The following is a 27303-nucleotide window of genomic DNA, read 5'->3' as shown; positions in this document are numbered from 1 at the left end:
TAGTGTCTGGGCTCCCTTCCCCTCTCCCTAGTGTCTGGGCTCCCTTCCCCTTTCCCTAGTGTCTGGGCTCCCTTCCCCTCTTCCCTTCGTGTTGCACTTAGTCTTTCCTACACCTTGCGTGACACCAAGGTGTTGAGAGGAGGGAGACGCACAACAGGTTCCATCGAGGCAGGGTAACACTATCAAAGATCTGGGACAGTTTCATTAGACCCTCCTAGTGCCCAGGCCCTGATTTGAGGGGTACTCTGACAAGGAGGGAAAGTTTATGAAGATGGTGAAGGAGTACCTAGCCGACCGTACCAGCGTCCTCCATGATTCCTCTGTGCCGTACAACTAATGGGTGTCCACGTGGCATGAACTGTACTCTATGCCTTGCCTGCCCTGCCGCTAGCGTTTTGTCAGAGCAGGTTTTTAGTGCCGCCGGGGGCATAACTGACCCCACCGGATGACAGCAGCGGAACATAAAGTCAATTAAAATGTTCCTTTTTTTTCTGGTGTATTCCCGTGCACCCCTTCCCACCCAAACAAGGGTATACAGTTCTTGCTTTGTAATTTTTAGTGTCCTCCTCCAACATATCTACAAAGGGTCATGATTTAAACCCTCACTCCTAATTTTTGAAGGGTGTGTATGTTGCCCTACTATATAATTTTTAAAGGCCTACCTCTAAAATCCTCTAAGGAATATGTATACACCCCAAGTGTAAATGTTTTTCAGCCCTTGCACGTAGTCCATTGGCTTTAACAGTCTAGGAGTCCCACTTCTTCCAAATGGTAAAAAAATGTTTCCTGAGGCCCTCTCTTCCAGAGTGTATTGCAGTGCCTCCTTCTAATTTTTGGCAGCCCTTGCACATAGTGATTTTGCTTTGCTTTGGAGGTAGAAATGGGCCCCCTTATCTCTTCGGCACCTGTGTGGCCGCACAGATTGCACCAATGATATGTCCACCTCCAAGTTGAGTTTTCCCACGGATCTTGACCAACGGCGGGTGTTTCCAGTCTCCAGTACCCGGTAGAATGAGGGCTGGGCCTCGGTTCTTGACTGTCGTCGTCTGGGCTCTGGGTCTTGGCCGGCGCAGGCGTGGTCTTCGGGTCTTGACCAGCGTCGTCAGGATTATGGAAGTTGTCTGGCACCACCTGGGTTCTGATTCCAGGCATGCCCCAACCCGCTGGTTCTCGCTTACTGCGGCGGCCAGGCACACCAGCCTCACTGTCTTCCTCGACACACATCCTGACCATCCCTTCTCTTGGCGCCAAATCTCCATTTTTGGTGCGCTGAACTTTTATACTACGGGACTGCGTCATCAAGGTCACCTGACCCAGTACTTTATCACCTCTTGCTGACAACTTTATCTTCCAAAAGGTAGAAGAGAGAACAAGGGAATCTACTACCTTGGATCTAATCCTCATAAACAGGGAGGAAATTGTTGAGGAAGTAACTGTGGCTGGGACCCTAGGAGGCAGCGATCATGCGATCATAGAATTTTGGATAACTAGAGGAGGAAGACATGTGAAGAGTCAGACATCAAGGTTGGATTTCAGAAACGTAGATTTTAAGGGACTCAGAAAGAATAGGAGGCATCCAATTGCTGGATGTCCTTAAGGACAGAAGTGTCAAGAAAGGATGGGAAATTTTGAAAAATTAGATTCTCAAAGAAGAATCGTTAACAATCCCTAAAAGAGGGAAGAATAGGAAGCATTTAAAGAAACCAGAATGGATGAACACAGAACTTAAACACATGCTAAAAAGGAAGAAAGAAATGTTTATCAAATGGAAAAAGGGAGGCATATCTAAAGAAGAATATAATGCTGTCTGCAGAACCTGTAGGGCACGCATCAGATTAGCTAAAGCTGATAATAAATTAAGGCTTGCAAGAGCTGTCAAAAGCAATAAGAAAATATTTTGGGGGTATGTTAAAAGTAAAAGAAAAGTAGAAGTTGCTATAGGATTTTTTTACAGAATGAAAATGGTAAAGTGGTAAAAAATGATGCTGAGAAGACCAAACTTTTAGATTCCTATTTTCATCTGTTTCTCTCAGAAAGTAAATGTAACATCAACAGATCTTCACTGTACTAGTGAAGGAAGAGAAGAATCTACACTATAAATAAAGAGTGAAGGAACACTTAGCTAACATGAATGAATTCAAGTCTCCAGGTTCAGATGAATTACATTCTAGGGTACGGAAGAAGATCGCATAGGAAATTATTGAACCACTCTCCATAATCTTTGAAAATTCTTGGAGAACAGGAGAAGTACCAGAAGACTTGAGAAGGGCTGCTGTTGTCCCTATCTTCAAAAAGGGGAAGAAGGTGGACCCAGGGAACTATAGGCCGGTGAGTCTGACTTCTATAGCAGGAAAGATCTTTGAACAAATTATTAAACAACATGTATGCAAGTACCTTTATCAGAATGAAGTGATTAACCAGAGTCAGCATGGGTTTGTAACTAATAAGTCATGTCAGACTAACTTAATTTCCTTCTATGACAGAATCACCGACTGGGTGGATCAGGGAAATGCGGTAGATATAGTATATCTTGACAAAGCAACTGTTAGGTGGATTTATAACTGGCTTAGTGATCGGATCCAAAGAGTGGTCATAAATGGTTGCACGTCCAGTTGGAAGAATGTCTCAAGTGGGGTACCACAGGGCTCCGTCCTGGACCCTGTGTTGTTCAACATCTTTATCAATGATTTAGATGAAGGAATTGAGGGTAAACTGATTTAATTTGCTAATGAGACAAAGCTAGGAGGGATAGCTAATACTAGAGAAGAGAGAGAGAGGATTCAAAAAGACCTAAATAAACTGGAGCAGTGGGCAGCAACCAACAGAATGGTTTATAACAGGGAAAAATGCAAAGTCCTACATCTGGGCAATAAAAATGAAAAAAGCATCTACAGAATGGGAGGAATAGAGCTAAGCAACAGTACATGTGAAAAAGACTTAGGTATACTAATAGATCATAGACTGAACATGAGTCAACAGTGTGATGCAGCAGCAAAAAAGGCAAATACAATTCTGGGATGTATTAACAGAAGCATACAGTCTAGATCACGTGAAGTCATTATCGGTCTTTACTCCTCCTTGGTCAGATCTCAACTGGATACTGCGTCCAGTTCTGGGCACCACATCTTAAAAAAGACATAGACAAACTGGAACAAGTTCAGAGAAGAGCGACCAGAATGGTGACTGGTCTGCAAACCATGTCCTATGAGGAACGGTTGCAGGATTTGGGAATGTTTAACATGCAAAAGAGAAGACTGAGAGGAGACTTAATAGCTGTCTACAAATATCTCCAGGGCTGTCACACTTTAGAGGGATCAGCTTTATTCTTATTTGCACATGGAAACACGAGAAGCAATGGGATGAAACTAAATGGGAGAAGATACTGATTAGATATTAGAAAAAACTTTTTGACAGTTAGGGTGATGAATGAGTGGAACAGGCGGTCACGAGAGGTGGTGAGGTCCCCTTCAATGGACGTCTTCACACAGAGGCCGGACAGACATCTGTCTGAGATGATTTAGTGAATCCTGCTTTGAGCAGGGGGTTGGACATGATGACCCTGGAGGACCCCTCCAACTCTACCATTCTATGATTCTATCAAAGCTTGTCCCTCCTGAAACTCTCTCTCTTCTGGTTGGTTCCACAGCCTCCTGTTTGGACAGTAGATGTCAGTCCTCATGCACAAATGCCGCACCGTGCTGGGGATTTTCATTGTTTATGCCACATTCTCTTACAAAGGGGAAAACCAAACCTTCGGCCATCTGTGCACAAGAACAAGGAGTGCCAGATTCGAGACCACTCAGGGCACAACAAGGAGCTTCAAGCATCCGACACAAGAGATGCAGTTGGTCCTTTCATCCATTTGATAAGTGCAGTTTTATTTTGATGGTCCACAGACTTGAGCCAAATCTCAGGTTCACAGTCTGCAGTTACTGCTCCCTCCTCCCTAAGTTGATTCCGTGGGCACCTGGTTTCAGTTGAGGGCAAGATGTCCAACACAAATGTACCCACCGATAGTTTCAGATCACCAAACAGTTGTCATCTTTAATGTAGCTTGTGCCTTCCCCGTATCACTGGGATCTTCCGACGGCAAGGCTTAATCCTGCCAACTTCGCAACAGCGATCATGCGGTCCTCGCGGCAAGGCTTAATCCTGCCAACTTCGCAACAGCGATCATGCGGTCCTCGCTCCAAATTTTTAGACGGTCATCATGCGACCCTTGCTCTTAATTTTTCCAGGGTGTGTGATGCCCTCCTCCATAATTTTTACAGGATGTGTATGAGGTCTCCTTTATGTCTAATACAGAGTATATCAGAGTCCCCTCTTCCTTCCAATTTTTGGCAGTTCTTGCATTGTCCGCATAGGCTTTGTGAGTTTCAGAGTCCCTCCTTCATAAATTAGGATGTGTCTGACCACGTCATACGCACCCTATGCCCAGATAAGGTAGTAAAATGTTAAAATTACATTTACCAGTGGATGTTTTTTTTCACTATTGAAAGCAATGAGAAAGTTCAGAAACGCAGCAAAAACTCTATGTGTGAACATAGCCTAAGGGGTGGAGGAAGCTGTTTTTCTCTTTTTTAATTTTGCCTCATATGCAAGAAAGAATGTTTCCTAACATTTTTTCCTGTAAAATCCGTTTTCTCTTCGTCTTTGTAGGTTTTATTGTCAGTCCATAAAAGTGGAGTAATACTCTGACAACGTTGTTGCCAGCAGCGACCTGAGAAGAGATGCATCCAGGGGGTCTTCCCCATCCTGTTCTCATTCCTTTGAGCACTATGTTCACCCATTTCAGTGAATTTAATGCCCCCAGCCCTCCTTTTAGGGTCTGCTGGGAAAAATGCTTGATTTTACCATTATGCTCGTTACTGGAGTCAAGCGCCCCAGCAGTTCGACATTTTAGTGCTCGCTCATCACTACTTATTTTCTATAGCAGTAATGCAATTCTAGTTTCATATATTCAATGTTTGCATACTATAGTAATACAAAGTGCAATTTTAATGTGTTAGTTGCAGCAGCCAGGATGATATTTCTGTCCGACCTTTACACTGATGCCTCCTCCTTGTGCCAGTCATTGCACTGGTTACATCCACTACAGAATACAATAGAGACATCACTCTCAGTCACAAAGCTTTCCACAGTGCTGCACTGCCAACGCATATCAGGCCGGGGACACATCACAGAGCTCCTCAAGATAGAGACACATAACAAAGCTCCTCAGGATAGAGACACATAACAGAGCTCCTCAGGATAGAGACACATAACAGAGCTCCTCAGGGTAAGGGGACATAACAGAGCTCCTCAGGATAGAGACACATAACAGAGCTCCTCAGGATAGAGACACATAACAGAGCTCCTCAGGATAGAGACACATAACAGAGATCCTCAGGATAGAGACACATAACAGAGATCCTCAGGATAGAGACACATAACAGAGCTCCTCAGGATAGAGACACATAACAGAGATCCTCAGGAGAGAGACACATAACAGAGATCCTCAGGAGAGAGTCACATAACAGAGCTCTTCGGTATAGAGACACATAACAGAGCTCCTCAGGAGAGAGACACATAACAGAGCTCCTCAGGAGAGAGTCACATAACAGAGCTCCTCAGGATAGAGACACATAACAGAGCTCCTCAGGATAGAGACATATAACAGAGGTCCTCAGGATAGAGACACATAACAGAGCTCCTCAGGGTAGAGACACATAACAGAGCTCCTCAGGATAGAGACACATAATAGAGCTCCTCAGGATAGAGACACATAACAGAGCTCCTCAGTATAGAGACACATAACAGAGCTCCTCAGTATAGAGACACATAACAGAGCTCCTCAGTATAGAGACACATAACAGAGCTCCTCAGGGTAGAGACACATAATAGAGCTCCTCAGGATAGAGACACATAACAGAGCTCCTCAGGATAGAGACACATAACAGAGCTCCTCAGGATAGAGACACATAACAGAGCTCCTCAGGATAGAGACACATAACAGAGCTCCTCAGGATAGAGACACATAACAGAGCTCCTCAGGATAGAGACACATAACAGAGATCCTCAGGATAGAGACACATAACAAAGATCCTCAGGATAGAGACACATAACAGAGCTCCTCAGGATAGAGACACATAACAGAGATCCTCAGGAGAGAGTCACATAACAGAGCTCCTCGGTATAGAGACACATAACAGAGCTCCTCAGGAGAGAGACACATAACAGAGCTCCTCAGGAGAGAGTCACATAACAGAGCTCCTCAGGATAGAGACACATAATAGAGCTCCTCAGGATAGAGACACATAACAGAGGTCCTCAGGATAGAGACACATAACAGAGCTCCTCAGGGTAGAGACACATAACAGAGCTCCTCAGGATAGAGACACATAATAGAGCTCCTCAGGATAGAGACACATAACAGAGCTCCTCAGGATAGAGACACATAACAGAGCTCCTCAGTATAGAGACACATAACAGAGATCCTCAGTATAGAGACACATAACAGAGCTCCTCAGGGTAGAGACACATAATAGAGCTCCTCAGGATAGAGACACATAACAGAGCTCCTCAGGATAGAGACACATAACAGAGCTCCTCAGGATAGAGACACATAACAGAGCTCCTCAGGATAGAGACACATAACAGAGCTCGTCAGGAGACACATAACAGAGCTCCTCAGGATAGAGACACATAACAGAGCTCCTCAGGATAGAGACACATAACAGAGCTCCTCAGGATAGAGACACATAACAGAGATCCTCAGGATAGAGACACATAACAGAGCTCCTCAGGATAGAGACACATAACAGAGCTCCTCAGGATAGAGACACATAACAGAGCTCCTCAGGATAGAGACACATAACAGAGGTCCTCAGGATAGAGACACATAACAGAGCTCCTCAGGGTAGAGACACATAACAGAGCTCCTCAGGATAGAGACACATAATAGAGCTCCTCAGGATAGAGACACATAACAGAGCTCCTCAGGATAGAGACACATAACAGAGATCCTCAGGATAGAGACACATAACAGAGATCCTCAGTATAGAGACACATAACAGAGATCCTCAGTATAGAGACACATAACAGAGCTCCTCAGGGTAGAGACACATAATAGAGCTCCTCAGGATAGAGACACATAATAGAGCTCCTCAGGATAGAGACACATAACAGAGCTCCTCAGGATAGAGACACATAACAGAGCTCCTCAGGATAGAGACACATAACAGAGCTCGTCAGGAGAGAGACACATAACAGAGCTCCTCAGGATAGAGACACATAACAGAGCTCCTCAGGGTAAGGGGACATAACAGAGCTCCTCAGGATAGAGACACATAACAGAGCTCCTCAGGATAGAGACACATAACAGAGCTCCTCAGGATAGAGACACATAACAGAGCTCCTCAGGATAGAGACACATAACAGAGCTCCTCAGGATAGAGACACATAACAGAGATCCTCAGGATAGAGACACATAATAGAGCTCCTCAGGGTAGAGACACATAACAGAGCTCCTCAGGATAGAGACAAATAACAGAGATCCTCAGTATAGAGACACATAACAGAGCTCCTCAGGAGAGAGAGACACATAACAGAGCTCCTCAGGAGATAGACACATAACAGAGCTCCTCAGGATAGAGACACATAACAGAGATCCTCAGTATAGAGACACATAACAGAGCTCCTCAGGATAGAGACACATAACAGAGCTCCTGAGGATAGAGACACATAACAGAGCTCCTCAGGATAGAGACACATAACAGAGCTCCTCAGGATAGAGACACATAACAGAGGTCCTCAGGATAGAGACACATAACAGAGCTCCTCAGGAGAGAGTCACATAACATAGCTCCTCAGGATAGAGACACATAACAGAGCTCCTCAGGATAGAGACACATAACAGAGCTCCTCAGGATAGAGACACATAACAGAGCTCCTCAGGATAGAGACACATAACAGAGCTCCTCAGGAGAGAGACACATAACAGAGCTCCTCAGGAGAGAGACACATAACAGAGCTCCTCAGGAGAGAGACACATAACAGAGCTCCTCAGGAGAGAGACACATAACAGAGGTCCTCAGGAGAGAGACACATAACAGAGGTCCTCAGGAGAGAGACACATAACAGAGGTCCTCAGGATAGAGACACATAACAGAGCTCCTCAGGATAGAGACACATAACAGAGCTCCTCAGGATAGAGACACTTACTGGCTTTCACCAAACAGAGGTCACAGCTGAACAGCACAAGCACAGCCGGGCTCAGGTACATTGGTATATGGGCCATCTCAGGCAGGTTATGGCCCCACACGAAGCCTTGGGATCTCCGGCTCAGAAGTGAGACACAAGTCATTGGAGCTTCAAGTCTGGACGATCTCCTCCCAGTAATGTCTACATCCTATGACGGGAGGAGAAGGGAAGGTCTGCACAGGACTTCATCCACTGCAAGGGGAGGGCAAGGGCATAGGAGCGGCACGTCTTACTTCAGGGGTCACTGCTGCGGAGTTCACAGCTCACCTGTGGACAGAGGAGAATAATATTACTGCTAAACACCAAGCAATGAGGTGGGGGGTGTACTGACATTGCGGCTCCACTACCAGGGCTAATTTATTAAAAATGCATGCTCCTAATAAATGCGCACATTATTGGCAGTCTGAGCCTCATATGAGCATGAGTAGGGGTATATTCCTGTCCACTACAAAGTGTGGGATAGTTCAATACAAAGAAAAGTTAAAAATTGTAGCAGAAATTGCAGTACTACATAGGGTAATATGACTCCTGTAGTGTTATATCACGATATCATAGTGTAATGTGAATCCTGTAGTGTTATATCACGATATCATAGTGTAATGTGGCTCCTGTAGTGTTATATCACGATATCATAGTGTAATGTGGCTCCTGTAGTGTTATATCACGATATCATAGTGTAATGTGAATCCTGTAGTGTTATATCACGATATCATAGTGTAATGTGGCTCCTGTAGTGTTATATCACGATATCATAGTGTAATGTGGCTCCTGTAGTGTTATATCACGATATCATAGTGTAATGTGGCTCCTGTAGTGTTATATCACGATATCATAGTGTAATGTGGCTCCTGTGGTGTTATATCACGATATACATAGTGTAATGTGGCTCCTGTAGTGTTATATCACGATATCATAGTGTAATATGGCTCCTGTAGTGTTATATCACGATATACATAGTGTAATATGGCTCCTGTGGTGTTATATCACGATATACATAGTGTAATATGGCTCCTGTAGTGTTATATCACAATATACATAGTGTAATATAGCTCCTATAGTGTTATATCACGATATCATAGTGTAATGTGGCTCCTGTAGTGTTATATAACGATATACATAGTGTAATGTGGCTCCTGTAGTGTTATATCACGATATCATAGTGTAATGTGGCTCCTGTAGTGTTATATCACGATATCATAGTGTAATGTGGCTCCTGTAGTGTTATATCACGTTATCATAGTGTAATGTGGCTCCTGTAGTGTTATATCACGATATCATAGTGTAATGTGGCTCCTGTAGTGTTATATCACGATATACATAGTGTAATGTGGCTCCTGTAGTGTTATATCACGATATACATAGTGTAATATAGCTCCTGTGGTGTTATATCACTATATACATAGTGTAATATAGCTCCTGTGGTGTTATATCACGATATACATAGTGTAATGTGGCTCCTGTAGTGTTATATCACGATATACATAGTGTAATGTGGCTCCTGTGGTGTTATATCACTATATACATAGTGTAATATGACTCCTGTGGTGTTATATCACGATATACATAGTGTAATATAGCTCCTGCGGTGTTATATCATGATATACATAGTGTAATGTGGCTCCTGTAATGTTATATCACGATATACATAGTGTAATGTGGCTCCTGTGGTGTTATATCACGATATCATAGTGTAATGTGGCTCCTGCAGTGTTATATCACGATATACATAGTGTAATGTGGCTCCTGTAGTGTTATATCACGATATACATAGTGTAATGTGGCTCCTGTAGTGTTATATCACGATATACATAGTGTAATGTGGCTCCTGTAGTGTTATATCACGATATCATAGTGTAATGTGGCTCTTGTAGTGTTATATCACGATATACATAGTGTAATGTGGCTCCTGTAGTGTTATATCACGATATCATAGTGTAATGTGGCTCTTGTAGTGTTATATCACGATATACATAGTGTAATGTGGCTCCTGTAGTGTTATATCACGATATACATAGTGTAATGTGGCTCCTGTAGTGTTATATCACGATATACATAGTGTAATGTGGCTCCTGTAGTGTTATATCACGATATACATAGTGTAATGTGGCTCCTGTAGTGTTATATCACGATATACATAGTATAATGTGGCTCCTGTAGTGTTATATCACGATATACATAGTGTAATGTGGCTCCTGTAGTGTTATATCACGATATCATAGTGTAATGTGGCTCTTGTAGTGTTATATCACGATATACATAGTGTAATGTGGCTCCTGTAGTGTTATATCACGATATCATAGTGTAATGTGGCTCTTGTAGTGTTATATCACGATATACATAGTGTAATGTGGCTCCTGTAGTGTTATATCACGATATACATAGTGTAATGTGGCTCCTGTAGTGTTATATCACGATATACATAGTGTAATGTGGCTCCTGTAGTGTTATATCACGATATGCATAGTGTAATGTGGCTCCTGTAGTGTTATATCACGATATACATAGTGTAATGTGGCTCCTGTAGTGTTATATCACGATATACATAGTGTAATGTGGCTCCTGTAGTGTTATATCACGATATACATAGTGTAATGTGGCTCCTGTAGTGTTATATCACGATATACATAGTGTAATATGGCTCCTGTAGTGTTATATCACGATATACATAGTGTAATGTGGCTCCTGTAGTGTTATATCACTATATACATAGTGTAATGTGGCTCCTGTAGTGTTATATCACGATATACATAGTGTAATGTGGCTCCTGTAGTGTTATATCACGATATACATAGTGTAATGTGGCTCCTGTAGTGTTATATCACGATATGCATAGTGTAATGTGGCTCCTGTAGTGTTATATCACAATATGCATAGTGTAATGTGGCTCCTGTAGTGTTATATCACTATATGCATAGTGTAATATGGCTCCTGTAGTGTTATATCACGATATACATAGTGTAATGTGGCTCCTGTAGTGTTATATCACGATATGCATAGTGTAATGTGGCTCCTGTAGTGTTATATCACAATATGCATAGTGTAATGTGGCTCCTGTAGTGTTATATCACTATATGCATAGTGTAATATGGCTCCTGTAGTGTTATATCACGATATGCATAGTGTAATGTGGCTCCTGTAGTGTTATATCACGATATGCATAGTGTAATGTGGCTCCTGTGGTGTTATATCACGATATTCATAGTGTAATGTGGCTCCTGTGGTGTTATATCACTATATACATAGTGTAATGTGGCTCCTGTAGTGTTATATCACGATATCATAGTGTAATGTGGCTCTTGTAGTGTTATATCACGATATATATAGTGTAATGTGGCTCCTGTAGTGTTATATCACGATATTCATAGTGTAATGTGGCTCCTGTAGTGTTATATCACGATATACATAGTGTAATGTGGCTCCTGTAGTGTTATATCACGATATACATAGTGTAATATGGCTCCTGTAGTGTTATATCACGATATCATAGTGTAATGTGGCTCTTGTAGTGTTATATCACGATATACATAGTGTAATGTGGCTCCTGTAGTGTTCTATCACGCTATACATAGTGTAATGTGGCTCCTGTAGTGTTATATCACTATATACATAGTGTAATGTGGCTCCTGTAGTGTTATATCACTATATACATAGTGTAATGTGGCTCCTGTAGTGTTATATCACTATATACATAGTGTAATGTGGCTCCTGTGGTGTTATATCACTATATACATAGTGTAATGTGGCTCCTGTAGTGTTATATCACGATATACATAGTGTAATGTGGCTCCTGTAGTGTTATATCACGATATACATAGTGTAATGTGGCTCCTGTAGTGTTATATCACTATATACATAGTGTAATATGGCTCCTGTAGTGTTATATCACGATATACATAGTGTATATCGTTGCATATTCCAGGTGCCTTCTGGGAAAAGCGAAGAGTCTCCTTCAGCTAGAAGATCGTTGGGTACAGCCGGGATCAGCTGCTTGGAAAGCATCGCCAAACCAGGGATTGAAGCTTGAAGAGGACAATTTGCATATTCCAGGTGCCTCCTGGGAAAAGCGAAGAGTCTCCTTCAGCTAGAAGATCGTTGGGTACAGCCAAAGAGTCTCCTTCAGCTAGAAGATCGTTGGGTACAGCCGGGATCAGCTGCTTGGAAAGCATCGCCAAACCAGGGATTGAAGCTTGAAGAGGACAATTTGCATATTCCAGGTGCCTTCTGGGAAAAGCGAAGAGTCTCCTTCAGCTAGAAGATCGTTGGGTACAGCCGGGATCAGCTGCTTGGAAAGCATCGCCAAACCAGGGATTGAAGCTTGAAGAGGACAATTTGCATATTCCAGGTGCCTTCTGGGAAAAGCGAAGAGTCTCCTTCAGCTAGAAGATCGTTGGGTACAGCCGGGATCAGCTGCTTGGAAAGCATTGCCAAACCAGGGATTGAAGCTTGAAGAGGACAATTTGCATATTCCAGGTGCCTTCTGGGAAAAGCGAAGAGTCTCCTTCAGCTAGAAGATCGTTGGGTACAGCCGGGATCAGCTGCTTGGAAAGCATCGCCAAACCAGGGATTGAAGCTTGAAGAGGACAATTTGCATATTCCAGGTGCCTTCTGGGAAAAGCGAAGAGTCTCCTTCAGCTAGAAGATCGTTGGGTACAGCCGGGATCAGCTGCTTGGAAAGCATCGCCAAACCAGGGATTGAAGCTTGAAGAGGACAATTTGCATATTCCAGGTGCCTTCTGGGAAAAGCGAAGAGTCTCCTTCAGCTAGAAGATCGTTGGGTACAGCCGGGATCAGCTGCTTGGAAAGCATCGTCAAACCAGGGATTGAAGCTTGAAGAGGACAATTTGCATATTCCAGGTGCCTTCTGGGAAAAGCGAAGAGTCTCCTTCAGCTAGAAGATCGTTGGGTACAGCCGGGATCAGCTGCTTGGAAAGCATCGCCAAACCAGGGATTGAAGCTTGAAGAGGACAATTTGCATATTCCAGGTGCCTTCTGGGAAAAGCGAAGAGTCTCCTTCAGCTAGAAGATCGTTGGGTACAGCCGGGATCAGCTGCTTGGAAAGCATCGCCAAACCAGGGATTGAAGCTTGAAGAGGACAATTTGCATATTCCAGGTGCTTTCTGGGAAAAGCGAAGAGTCTCCTTCAGCTAGAAGATCGTTGGGTACAGCCGGGATCAGCTGCTTGGAAAGCATCGCCAAACCAGGGATTGAAGCTTGAAGAGGACAATTTGCATATTCCAGGTGCCTTCTGGGAAAAGCGAAGAGTCTCCTTCAGCTAGAAGATCGTTGGGTACAACCGGGATCAGCTGCTTGGAAAGCATCGCCAAACCAGGGATTGAAGCTTGAAGAGGACAATTTGCATATTCCAGGTGCCTTCTGGGAAAAGCGAAGAGTCTCCTTCAGCTAGAAGATCGTTGGGTACAACCGGGATCAGCTGCTTGGAAAGCATCGCCAAACCAGGGATTGAAGCTTGAAGAGGACAATTTGCATATTCCAGGTGCCTTCTGGGAAAAGCGAAGAGTCTCCTTCAGCTAGAAGATCGTTGGGTACAGCCGGGATCAGCTGCTTGGAAAGCATCGCCAAACCGCGCGCCGTGATTTGTTTAATTTGTTTATCCTAGGGTATCACAAGAAAGAAGACAGACATCCAGTCAGCAGGGACAAGGAGCAGCATGGCAGATGTGACAACCTACATGGTGAGCTGCAACATGTGCTACATGTTCACAGATCGACCAGAAGCTGAAACCAACTTCACCTGCCAGAAGTGTAGACTACTGGCTCTTTTAGAAGAAAAGGTGCGGGGACTGGAAGAAAGAATTGCGACATTAAAACTCATCAAGGAAAATGAAGACTTCCTAGACAGAACAGAAGCGTCACTACTGGTCACAGAAAGTGAAGGAAGCGTCAGAGAACCTCCAGAGGCAGACAAGTGGAGGCAAGTGACCAAAAGAAGCAAGAAGACCATGGAGACACCACCAACCACACAACTGAGAAACAGATTCCAAGGACTTGTGGAGGACGAAGATGGCACACCTAAGGATGAGGAACTACCAGCAAGCAAAAAAGAAAAGAGCACCCAGAAATACCCAGAAGCGACAAGAAAAAGGACAGCCAAGAAGGGAAGAAGAGTGGTGGTGGTGGGAGACTCACTACTGAGAGGAACAGAAGCAGCTATCTGCAGACCGGACATAACCGCAAGAGAAGTATGCTGCCTCCCAGGGGCGAAGATCAAGGATGTTACCGATAGGATACTGAAGCTCATCAGTTCCAAGGATGTCCACCCATTTCTTCTGATACATGTTGGCACCAATGACACGGCAAAGAAGGACCTACTGACAATCTGCAAGGACTTTGAAGCATTGGGGAAGAAAGTAAAAGAACTGGATGCGCAGGTAGTTTTTTCTTCTATCCTTCCAGTAGACGGGCATGGCGTCAGGAGATGGAACAGGATCCTTGATGTGAACAACTGGCTGAGACGATGGTGCAGACAAGGATTTGGATTCCTGGACCACGGTGTGAATTACCTCTATGACGGACTCCTTGCCAGAGACGGACTACACCTCAACAAACCCGGGAAACACACATTCACCAGGAGACTCGCAACACTCATCAGGAGGGCGTTAAACTAGAAGAAGAGGGGATGGGAAGAAAAATGCCGGACACGAACATGCAACCAGGGAACATACTAATGAAAGATATGAAGTGCGACAAAGAAGGTCCAAGACAAGATACTTGGAAGGGAGGTAAGAAAATTTCTGATACAATCCACAGGGAGAAGATTGGAACAAAACAAAATCGTGTAAACTGTGTGCTAGCAAATGCCAGGAGCCTGACAAACAAGATGAATGAACTGGAAGCAGAAATATCTACAGGTAACTATGACATAGTGGGACTAACCGAGACATGGTTAGATGAAAGCTATGACTGGGCCGTTAACTTACAGGGTTACAGTCTGTTTAGAAGGGATCGAAGAAGTCGGAAAGGCGGTACAGTCTGTCTATATGTAAAGACGTGTCTAAAGCCTACAATACGGGAGGATGTATGGGAGGGAAATGAGGAGGTCGAGTCCTTATGGGTGGAGATACATGGGGCAAAAAACAATAATAAAATCATCATAGGAGTCTGTTATAAACCACCAAATATAGCAGAAGCCACGGAAAGTCTATTAATGAGACAAATAGACGAAGTAGCAAAAAATAACCAGGTGATTATTATGGGGGACTTCAACTACCCCGATATAGACTGGGAAACCGAAAGCTGTAGATCTCAGAAAGGAAACAGGTTTCTGTCAATTATCAAAGACAATTATTTGTCACAACTTGTGCAGGAACCAACTAGAGGGACGGCCCTTTTAGACTTAATATTAACTAACAGGCCAGACAGAATAACTGGGGTGCAGGTCGGGGGGCACCTGGGAAATAGTGACCCCAACATTATACAATTCCACATGTGCTTCAGTAGGTGCCCAGCAAGGGGGTCACAAAAACATTGAACTTCAGCTAAGAGATGCCCTTCACCTTATAGACTGGGATAGTATCTTCAGTAATAGGAGCACGGATAGAAAATGGGAAATGTTCAAAACAGTCCTACATAGTCACTGTAGAAGGTACATACCTTATGGGAATAAAAGGGCTAGGAATAGGAGGAAGCCAATGTGGCTAAATAAGGAGGTCAAGAGGGCAATGAAAAACAAAAAAAGGGCTTTCGGTAAACTTAAACAAGAAGGCAGCGAGGAAGCGCTAATATCTTATAGGGAAAAAAACAAAATCTGTAAGAAACAAATAAGAATAGCAAAAGAGGAGACAGACTAATTGCCAAGGAAAGTAAAACCAATCCCAAACTGTTCTTTAACTATATAAACAGTAAAAGGATTAAAACTGATGGCGTTGGCCCATTGAAAAATAACCTGGGTAAAATCATAGAGGGCGATGAGGGTAAAGCGAACCTACTCAATAGCTTCTTCTCCACTGTTTTCACAAAAGATACTGGTCCATAGATGAACTCCACCCGCCAGCCCTGAACCTCTCTGTGTATGCCTCTAACGGTCTTCCTCTTAACCCAATAGTTTATAGTTTATAGTTTTTTATAGTTCACAAAAGAAAACAATTTATCGGAGGAAATGCAGAGTGATAAAGTAAACCCTCCGCTAAATATCACCCACCTAACCCAGGAGGAAGTTCAGAAACGCCTAAATAATATCAAAATAGACAAGTCACCAGGCCCAGATGGCATACACCCCCGGGTACTAAAAGAATTAAGTAATGTGATAGACAGGCCGCCGTATCTTATATTCAAACACTCTTTATGGACAGGGACTGTCCCACTAGACTGGCGCCAAGCAAATGTGGTACCAATATTCAAAAAGGGGTCTAAAAGTGACCCTGGGAACTATAGAGCAGTCAGCTTAACGTCTGTGGTGGGTAAATTGTTTGAAGGATTTCTTAGAGATGCTATTGTAGAATATCTTAATGATAATAACTGTCTAACTCCATTTTAACATGGATTCATGAGGGATCGCTCCTGATGGCCTTCTACGAGGAGGTGAGCTCACAGCTGGACCGGGGAGAGGCAGTGGATGTTGTAGACCTTGACTTCTCCAAAGCGTTTGATACCGTGCCACACAAAAGGTTGGTATATAAAATGAGAATGCTTGGTCTGGGGGATAATGTGTGCAAGTGGGTAAATAGCTGGCTGAGTGATAGAAAGCAGAGGGTGGTTATCAATGGAGTAAGCTCAGGGTGTGTCAGGGTTACTAGCGGGGTGCCTCAAGGGTCTGTCTTGGGCCCTATATTATTTAATATATTTATTAATGATCTAGTGGAAGGGTTGCATAGTAAAATAGCAATATTTGCAGATGATACTAAACTTTGTAAAGTAGTTAACACAGATGAGGATAGGGCACAGCTACAGGAGGATTTAGATAAATTGGGGAGTTGGGCCAAAAAATGGCAAATGGGGTTCAATGCCGATAAATGTAAGGTCATGCACATGGGAAAGAAAAACAGCAGTCACCCATACATATTAAATGGGAAACCGTTGGGGAAATCTGACATGGAGAAGGACCTGGGCGTCTTGGTTAATAGCAAATTAAATTGGAGTGCCCAGTGTCAGGCAGCAGCTGCGAAGGCAAATAGAGTCATGGCATGCATCAGAAGAGGAATAGGGGCATATGATGAGAACATTGTTCTTCCTCTGTATAAAGCGCTGGTAAGGCCGCACTTAGAATATTGTGCACAGTTCTGGGCTCCGGTGCTCAGGGAAGACATATTGGAGCTAGAGAGGGTACAAAGGAGGGCGACTAAGGTACTAAAGGGAATGGAGGGACTAGAATACCCAGAGAGGTTGTCAAAATTAGGCCTATTTACATTGGAAAAGAGAAGGCTTAGGGGAGACCTCATAAACATGTATAAATACATCAGGGGGCAGTACAGAGATCTCTCCCATGACCTGTTTATACCAAGGATGGTGACAAAGACGAGGGGGCACACTATGCGTCTGGAGGAAAGGAGGTTCCTGCACCAGCATAGAAGGGGATTCTTTACGGTCAGAGCCGTGAGACTCTGGAACTCTCTGGGAGAGGAAGTGGTGATGTCCAACTCACTTAATGAGTTCAAGAGAGGCCTGGACGCCTTTCTTGAGAACAATAAAATTACATCTTATGCTTAGTGATAGTTAATTAATCCAGGGATTTAATCTGACTGCCAGATTGGAGTCGGGAAGTGAATTTTTCCTCAATGATGTAAATTGGCCTATACCGCATGGTTTTTTTTTTGCCTTCCCCTGGATCAACGCTGCGGAATAGCTGCAGTGCACAAGAAATAGGCTGAACTGGATGGACGCTTGTCTTTTTTCGGCCTTATAAACTATGTAACTATGTAATGTGGCTCCTGTAGTGTTATATCACTATATACATAGTGTAATGTAGCTCCTGTAGTGTTATATCACGATATACATAGTGTAATGTGGCTCCTGTAGTGTTATATCACGATATACATAGTGTAATATGGCTCCTGTAGTGTTATATCACGATATACATAGTGTAATATGGCTCCTGTAGTGTTATATCACGATATCATAGTGTAATGTGGCTCTTGTAGTGTTATATCACGATATACATAGTGTAATGTGGCTCCTGTGGTGTTATATCACAATATACATAGTGTAATGTGGCTCCTGTAGTGTTATATCACGATATACATAGTATAATGTGGCTCCTGTAGTGTTATATCACGATATACATAGTATAATGTGGCTCCTGTAGTGTTATATCACGATATACATAGTGTAATGTGGCTCTTGTAGTGTTATATCACGATATACATAGTGTAATGTGGCTCCTGTAGTGTTATATCACGATATACATAGTGTAATGTGGCTCCTGTAGTGTTATATCACTATATACATAGTGTAATGTGGCTCCTGTAGTGTTATATCACGATATACATAGTGTAATATGGCTCCTGTAGTGTTATATCACGATATACATAGTGTAATATGGCTCCTGTAGTGTTATATCACGATATACATAGTGTAATGTGGCTCCTGTGGTGTTATATCACAATATACATAGTGTAATGTGGCTCCTGTAGTGTTATATCACGATATACATAGTATAATGTGGCTCCTGTAGTGTTATATCACGATATACATAGTGTAATGTGGCTCCTGTAGTGTTATATCACGATATACATAGTGTAATGTGGCTCCTGTAGTGTTATATCACTATATACATAGTGTAATGTGGCTCCTGTAGTGTTATATCACGATATACATAGTGTAATGTGGCTCTTGTAGTGTTATATCACGATATACATAGTGTAATGTGGCTCCTGTAGTGTTATATCACTATATACATAGTGTAATGTAGCTCCTGTAGTGTTATATCACTATATACATAGTGTAATATGGCTCCTGTAGTGTTATATCACGATATACATAGTGTAATATGGCTCCTGTAGTGTTATATCACTATATACATAGTGTAATGTAGCTCCTGTAGTGTTATATCACTATATACATAGTGTAATATGGCTCCTGTAGTGTTATATCACGATATACATAGTGTAATATGGCTCCTGTAGTGTTATATCACTATATACATAGTGTAATGTGGCTCTTGTAGTGTTATATCACGATATACATAGTGTAATGTGGCTCCTGTAGTGTTATATCACGATATACATAGTGTAATGTGGCTCCTGTAGTGTTATATCACTATATACATAGTGTAATGTGGCTCTTGTAGTGTTATATCACGATATACATAGTGTAATATGGCTCCTGTAGTGTTATATCACTATATACATAGTGTAATGTGGCTCCTGTAGTGTTATATCACGATATACATAGTGTAATGTGGCTCCTGTAGTGTTATATCACGATATACATAGTGTAATGTGGCTCCTGTAGTGTTATATCACTATATACATAGTGTAATGTGGCTCCTGTAGTGTTATATCACGATATACATAGTGTAATATGGCTCCTGTAGTGTTATATCACTATATACATAGTGTAATGTAGCTCCTGTAGTGTTATATCACGATATACATAGTGTAATATGGCTCCTGTAGTGTTATATCACGATATACAGTAAAGACCAAAAGTTTGGACACACTTTCTCATTTAAAGATTTTTCTGTATTTTCTTGACTATGGAAATTGTCCATTCACACTGAAGGCATCAAAACTATGAATTACCACATGTGGAATTATATACTTAACAAAAAAGTGTGAAACAACTGAAAATATGTCTTATATTCTAGGTTCTTCACAGTAGCCACCTTTTGCTTTGATGACTGCTTTGCACACTCTTGGCATTCTCTTGATGAGCTTCAGGAGGTAGTCACTGGAAATGGTTTTCACTTCACAGGTGTGCCCTGTCAGGTTTAATAAGTGGGATTTCTTGCCTTATAAATGGGGTTAGGACCATCAGTTGTGTTGTGCAGAAGTCAGGTGGATACACAGCTGATAGTCCTACTGAATAGACTGTTAGAATTTGTATTATGGCAAGAAAAAAGCAGCTAAGTAAAGAAAAGCGAGTGGCCATCATTACTTTAAGGAATGAAGGTCAGTCAGTGCGAAAAATTGGGAAAACTTTGAAAGTGTCCCCAAGTGCAGATGCAAAAACCATCAAGCGCTACAAAGAAACTGGCTCACATGAGGACCGCCCCAGGAAAGGAAGACCAAGAGTCACCTCTGCTTCTGAGGATAAGTTTATCCGAGTCATCAGCCTCAGAAATCGCAGGTTAACAGCAGCTCAGATTAGAGACCAGGTCAATGCCACACAGAGTTCTAGCAGCAGACACATCTCTTCAACAACTGTTAATAGGAGACTTTGTGCAGCAGGCCTTCATGGTAAAATAGCTGCTAGGAAACCACTGCTAAGGACAGGCAACAAGCAGAAGAGACTTGTTTGGGCTAAAGAACACAAGGAATGGACATTAGACCAGTGGAAATCTGTGCTTTGGTCTGATGAGTCCAAATTTGAGATCTTTGGTTCCAACCACCGTGTCTTTGTGCGACGTAGAAAAGGTGAACGGATGGACTCTACATGCCTGGTTCCCACCGTGAAGCATGGAGGAGGAGGTGTGATGGTGTGGGGGGCTTTGCTGGTGACACTGTTGGGGATTTATTCAAAATTGAAGGCGTACTGAACCAGCATGGCTACCACAGCATCTTGCAGAGGCATGCTATTCCATCCGGTATGCGTTTAGTTGGACCATCATTTATTTTTCAACAGGACAATGACCCCAAACACCTCCAGGCTGTGTAAGGGCTATTTGACCAAGAAGGAGAGTGATGGGGGGCTACGCCAGATGACCTGGCCTCCACAGTCACCAGACCTGAACCCAATCGAGATGGTTTGGGGTGAGCTGGACCGCAGAGTGAAGGCAAAAGGGCCAACAAGTGCTAAGCATCTCTGGGAACTCCTTCAAGATTGTTGGAAGACCATTTCCGGTGACGACCTCTTGAAGCTCATCAAGAGAATGCCAAGAGTGTGCAAAGCAGTCATCAAAGCAAAAGGTGGCTACTGTGAAGACCCTAGAATATAAGACATATTTTCAGTTGTTTCACACTTTTTTGTTAAGTATATAATTCCACATGTGGTAATTCATAGTTTTGATGCCTTCAGTGTGAATGTACAATTTTCATAGTCATGAAAATACAGAAAAATCTTTAAATGAGAAGGTGTGTCCAAACTTTTGGTCTGTAAACAGCTGGTACTTGGAAACATTAATCAACAAAAGTAAAAATGTTTGTCCAGTAGATGTTTGTTAGAGCAGATAAAAATGTTGGCAGAACCTGTGTTGGCTCAGAGAAGACTACAAGCTTCATTGCAGAGAGACAGGAGCTTCCAGCGGAGCAGTGGGCAGAGACCGTGGCTCCGTTTCTCAGTGGGGACCCCCAGAAGGCGGACTTTGACTTCAGTAAGCAAGATGCCAGACAATACCAAAAGTTAAATGGTGAAGTTCTTGTTCTTTTGGGGGTTATACCTGCTGTTAGAGCCCATTAGGTGCACACCAGGACATTCCAGCTGAACAAATCTTATTGGAAATCCATTCTATGATCTCTTCCATCTAGCTAAAAGGTGGCCGTAGCCGAAAGCCCCTCCTGAGTCTAAATCACAAGTGCAAGTGATGTAAAAGTTGGGGTTATAAAGGAGTCCCATAATGAGTGGTCCAGTCCTATAATCCTATTGGCAACTTAAGCTTCTGCAGTAGGTTTAGGAAGCTTAATGTTTGGTTAAAGTTTGATGCCTATCCAATGCCTTGAGTGGGCAGGCATTGGACCTTACACAAGGCGACTAGTTGGTGCCACTAACACATGAGGCTGAAGATAAAGCAGCCTTATTATAACCTAACCCTGCTTTCACCTGCTCCACAGCTTTATCCCTGACCTGTCTGGTGGGCTCCTTGGTTTTCAGCTTTATCCCTGACATGTCTGGTGAGCTCCTTGATTTTCATGATGCTGTTTGATCCCTAATGTTCTCACGCCTCCGAGGTCTTCACAGAACAGCTGTCCTTATACTGAGAAGAAATCACACCCAGGTGGACGCAATGTACTAATTATGTGACTTCTGGAGGCAATTAGTCACTCTGGATTTTGTTTAGGGGCATCAGACTACAGGGGGCTGAATACAAATGCACCTCACAAGCTTGTATAATTTTCTTTACACATCACAAATACTTGCTACTTTGTGTTGGTATCATGGAAAACCCCAATAAAATACATTTAACTTTGTGGGTGTAAGGTGAAGCAATGTGGAAAATGTGTATTCAAGGGGTATGAATTCTTTATCAAGGCACTGTATGAAATCAAGGGGATACTTCAGGCCAGCAACAAGTGTATAATATACAGAGGAAAGATCGGGGCGGTGACCGGGGTATAATATACACAGAGGAGAGATCGGGGCAGTGACCGGGGTATAATATACACAGAGGAGAGATCGGGGCAGTGACCGGGGTATAATATACACAGAGGAGAGATCAGGGCAGTGACCGGGGTATAATATACACAGAGGAGAGATCGGGGCCGTGACCGGGGTATAATATACACAGAGGAGAGATCGGGGCCGTGACCGGGGTATACCACACAGAGGAGAGATCGGGGGCAGTGACCGGGGTATAATATACACAGAGGAGAGATCGGGGCCGTGACCGGGGTATAACATACAGAGGAGAGATCGGGGCAGTGACCGGGGTATAATATACACAGAGGAGAGATCGGGGCAGTGACCGGGGTATAACATACAGAGGAGAGATCGGGGCAGTGACCGGGGTATAACACACAGAGGAGAGATCGGGGCAGTGACCGGGGTATAACACACAGAGGAGAGATCGGGGGCAGTGACCAGGGTATAATATACACAGAGGAGAGATCGGGGCAGTGACCGGGGTATAACATACAGAGGAGAGATCGGGGCAGTGACCGGGGTATAACACACAGAGGAGAGATCGGGGGCAGTGACCGGGGTATAACATACAGAGGAGAGATCGGGCCGTGACCGGGGTATAACATACAGAGGAGAGATCGGGGGCAGTGACCGGGGTATAATATACACAGAGGAGAGATCGGGGCAGTGACCAGGGTATAACACACAGAGGAGAGATCGGGGGCAGTGACCGGGGTATAACACACAAAGGAGAGATCGGGGCAGTGACCGGGGTATAACACACAAAGGAGAGATCGGGGCGGTGACCGGGGTATAACACACAGAGGAGAGATGGGGGCAGTGACCGGGGTATAACACACAGAGGAGAGATGGGGGCAGTGACCGGGGTATAATACACACAGAGGAGAGATGGGGGCAGTGACCGGGGTATAACACACAGAGGAGAGATGGGGGCAGTGACCGGGGTATAACACACAGAGGAGATACATGGACACATTATATATATATATATATACACACACACAGAGGAGAGATCGGGGCAGTGACCGGGGTATAACACACAGAGGAGAGATCGGGGCAGTGACCGGGGTATAACACACAGAGGAGAGATCGGGGGCAGTGACCGGGGTATAACACACAGAGGAGAGATCGGGGGCAGTGACCGGGGTATAATATACACAGAGGAGAGATCGGGGCAGTGACCGGGGTATAACATACAGAGGAGAGATCGGGCCGTGACCGGGGTATAACATACAGAGGAGAGATCGGGGGCAGTGACCGGGGTATAATATACACAGAGGAGAGATCGGGGCAGTGACCAGGGTATAACACACAGAGGAGAGATCGGGGGCAGTGACCGGGGTATAATATACACAGAGGAGAGATCGGGGCAGTGACCAGGGTATAACACACAGAGGAGAGATCGGGGGCAGTGACCGGGGTATAAGACACAGAGGAGAGATCGGGGCAGTGACCGGGGTATAACACACAAAGGAGAGATCGGGGCGGTGACCGGGGTATAACACACAGAGGAGAGATGGGGGCAGTGACCGGGGTATAACACACAGAGGAGAGATGGGGGCAGTGACCGGGGTATAATATACACAGAGGAGAGATGGGGGCAGTGACCGGGGTATAATATACACAGAGGAGAGATGGGGGCAGTGACCGGGGTATAACACACAGAGGAGAGATGGGGGCAGTGACCGGGGTATAACATACACAGAGGAGAGATGGGGGCAGTGACCGGGGTATAACATACACAGAGGAGAGATGGGGGCAGTGACCGGGGTATAACATACACAGAGGAGAGATGGGGGCAGTGACCGGGGTATAACATACACAGAGGAGAGATGGGGGCAGTGACCGGGGTATAACATACACAGAGGAGAGATGGGGGCAGTGACCGGGGTATAACATACACAGAGGAGAGATGGGGGCAGTGACCGGGGTATAACACACAGAGGAGAGATGGGGGCAGTGACCGGGGTATAACACACAGAGGAGAGATGGGGGCAGTGACCGGAGTATAACACACAGAGGAGAGATGGGGGCAGTGACCGGGGTATAACACACAGAGGAGAGATGGGGGCAGTGACCGGGGTATAACACACAGAGGAGAGATCGAGGCAATGACCGGGGTATAACACACAGAGGAGAGATCGGGGCAATGACCGGGGTATAACACACAGAGGAGAGATGGGGGCAGTGACCGGGGTATAACACACAGAGGAGAGATGGGGGCAGTGACCGGGGTATAAACCACAGAGGAGAGATGGGGGCAGTGACCGGGGTATAACCCACAGAGGAGAGATGGGGGCAGTGACCGGGGTATAACCCACAGAGGAGAGATGGGGGCAGTGACCGGGGTATAACATACACAAAGGAGAGATGGGGGCAGTGACCGGGGTATAATACACACAGAGGAGAGATGGGGGCAGTGACCGGGGTATAATATACACAGAGGAGAGATGGGGGCAGTGACCGGGGTATAATACACACAGAGGAGAGATGGGGGCAGTGACCGGGGTATAATACACACAGAGGAGAGATGGGGGCAGTGACCGGGGTATAATACACACAGAGGAGAGATGGGGGCAGTGACCGGGGTATAATACACACAGAGGAGAGATGGGGGCAGTGACCGGGGTATAACACACAGAGGAGAGATCGGGGCAGTGACTGGGGTATAACACACAGAGGAGAGATCGGGGCAGTGACCGGGGTATAATATACACAGAGGAGAGATCGGGGCAGTGACCGGGGTATAACACACAGAGGAGAGATCGGGGGCAGTGACCGGGGTATAATATACACAGAGGAGAGATGGGGGTAGTGACCGGGGTATAACACACAGAGGAGAGATCGGGGGCAGTGACCGGGGTATAATATACACAGAGGAGAGATGGGGGTAGTGACCGGGGTATAACACACAGAGGAGAGATCGGGGGCAGTGACCGGGGTATAACACACAGAGGAGATACATGGACACATTATATATATATATACACACAGAGGAGAGATGGGGGCAGTGACCGGGGTATAAGACACAGAGGAGACATGGGGGCAGTGACCGGGGTATAAGACACAGAGGAGAGATGGGGGCAGTGACCGGGGTATAAGACACAGAGGAGAGATGGGGGAAGTGACCGGGGTATAAGACACAGAGGAGAGATGGGGGCAGTGACCGGGGTATAAGACACAGAGGAGAGATGGGGGCAGTGACCGGGGTATAAGACACAGAGGAGAGATGGGGGCAGTGACCGGGGTATAACCCACAGAGGAGAGATGGGGGCAGTGACCGGGGTATAACATACACAAAGGAGAGATGGGGGCAGTGACCGGGGTATAACATACACAGAGGAGAGATGGGGGCAGTGACCGGGGTATAATATACACAGAGGAGAGATGGGGGCAGTGACCGGGGTATAATACACACAGAGGAGAGATGGGGGCAGTGACCGGGGTATAATATACACAGAGGAGAGATCGGGGCAGTGACCGGGGTATAATATACACAGAGGAGAGATCGGGGCCGTGACCGGGGTATACCACACAGAGGAGAGATCGGGGGCAGTGACCGGGGTATAATATACACAGAGGAGAGATCGGGGCAGTGACCGGGGTATAACACACAGAGGAGAGATGGGGGCAGTGACCGGGGTATAACACACAGAGGAGAGATCGGGGGCAGTGACCGGGGTATAATATACACAGAGGAGAGATCGGGGCAGTGACCGGGGTATAACACACAGAGGAGATACATGGACACATTATATATATATATACACACACAGAGGAGAGATGGGGGCAGTGACCGGGGTATAACACACAGAGGAGAGATGGGGGCAGTGACCGGGGTATAACACACAAAGGAGAGATGGGGGCAGTGACCGGGGTATAACACACAGAGGAGAGATGGGGGCAGTGACCGGGGTATAACACACAGAGGAGAGATCGGGGGCAGTGACCGGGGTATAACACACAGAGGAGATACATGGACACATTATATATATATATATACACACAGAGGAGAGATGGGGGCAGTGACCGGGGTATAAGACACAGAGGAGACATGGGGGCAGTGACCGGGGTATAAGACACAGAGGAGAGATGGGGGCAGTGACCGGGGTATAAGACACAGAGGAGAGATGGGGGCAGTGACCGGGGTATAAGACACAGAGGAGAGATGGGGGCAGTGACCGGGGTATAAGACACAGAGGAGAGATGGGGGCAGTGACCGGGGTATAACCCACAGAGGAGAGATGGGGGCAGTGACCGGGGTATAACCCACAGAGGAGAGATGGGGGCAGTGACCGGGGTATAACATACACAAAGGAGAGATGGGGGCAGTGACCGGGGTATAACATACACAAAGGAGAGATGGGGGCAGTGACCGGGGTATAACATACACAAAGGAGAGATGGGGGCAGTGACCGGGGTATAACATACACAAAGGAGAGATGGGGGCAGTGACCGGGGTATAATACACACAGAGGAGAGATGGGGGCAGTGACCGGGGTATAATACACACAGAGGAGAGATGGGGGCAGTGACCGGGGTATAATACACACAGAGGAGAGATGGGGGCAGTGACCGGGGTATAACACACAGAGGAGAGATCGGGGCAGTGACCGGGGTATAACACACAGAGGAGAGATCGGGGCAGTGA

General features: G+C 45.0%; 1 protein-coding gene across 3 annotated transcripts in view; it reads right to left on the bottom strand.

Annotated features, from left to right (window-relative positions):
• The window catches only part of FNDC4 (fibronectin type III domain containing 4), a 53685-nt gene that overhangs the window by 20243 nt on the left and 6139 nt on the right, over positions 1-27303 (bottom strand). For all 3 annotated transcript variants that reach the window (XM_073673686.1, XM_073673688.1, XM_073673687.1), the window contains exon 2: positions 8203-8508. In XM_073673686.1, coding sequence (XP_073529787.1) covers positions 8203-8344 — 142 coding nt within the window. In that variant the 5' untranslated portion in view covers positions 8345-8508. The remainder of the gene's footprint in view (positions 1-8202; positions 8509-27303) is intronic.

This window comes from Phyllobates terribilis, unplaced genomic scaffold (assembly GCF_046119375.1).
Source record: "Phyllobates terribilis strain yellow unplaced genomic scaffold, ASM4611937v1 Scaffold_3__8_contigs__length_932513732, whole genome shotgun sequence".
Taxonomy (NCBI): domain Eukaryota; kingdom Metazoa; phylum Chordata; class Amphibia; order Anura; family Dendrobatidae; genus Phyllobates; species Phyllobates terribilis.
The sequence above is the reverse complement of the archived record's forward strand: the minus strand, read 5'-3'. Positions and strand labels throughout refer to the sequence as shown.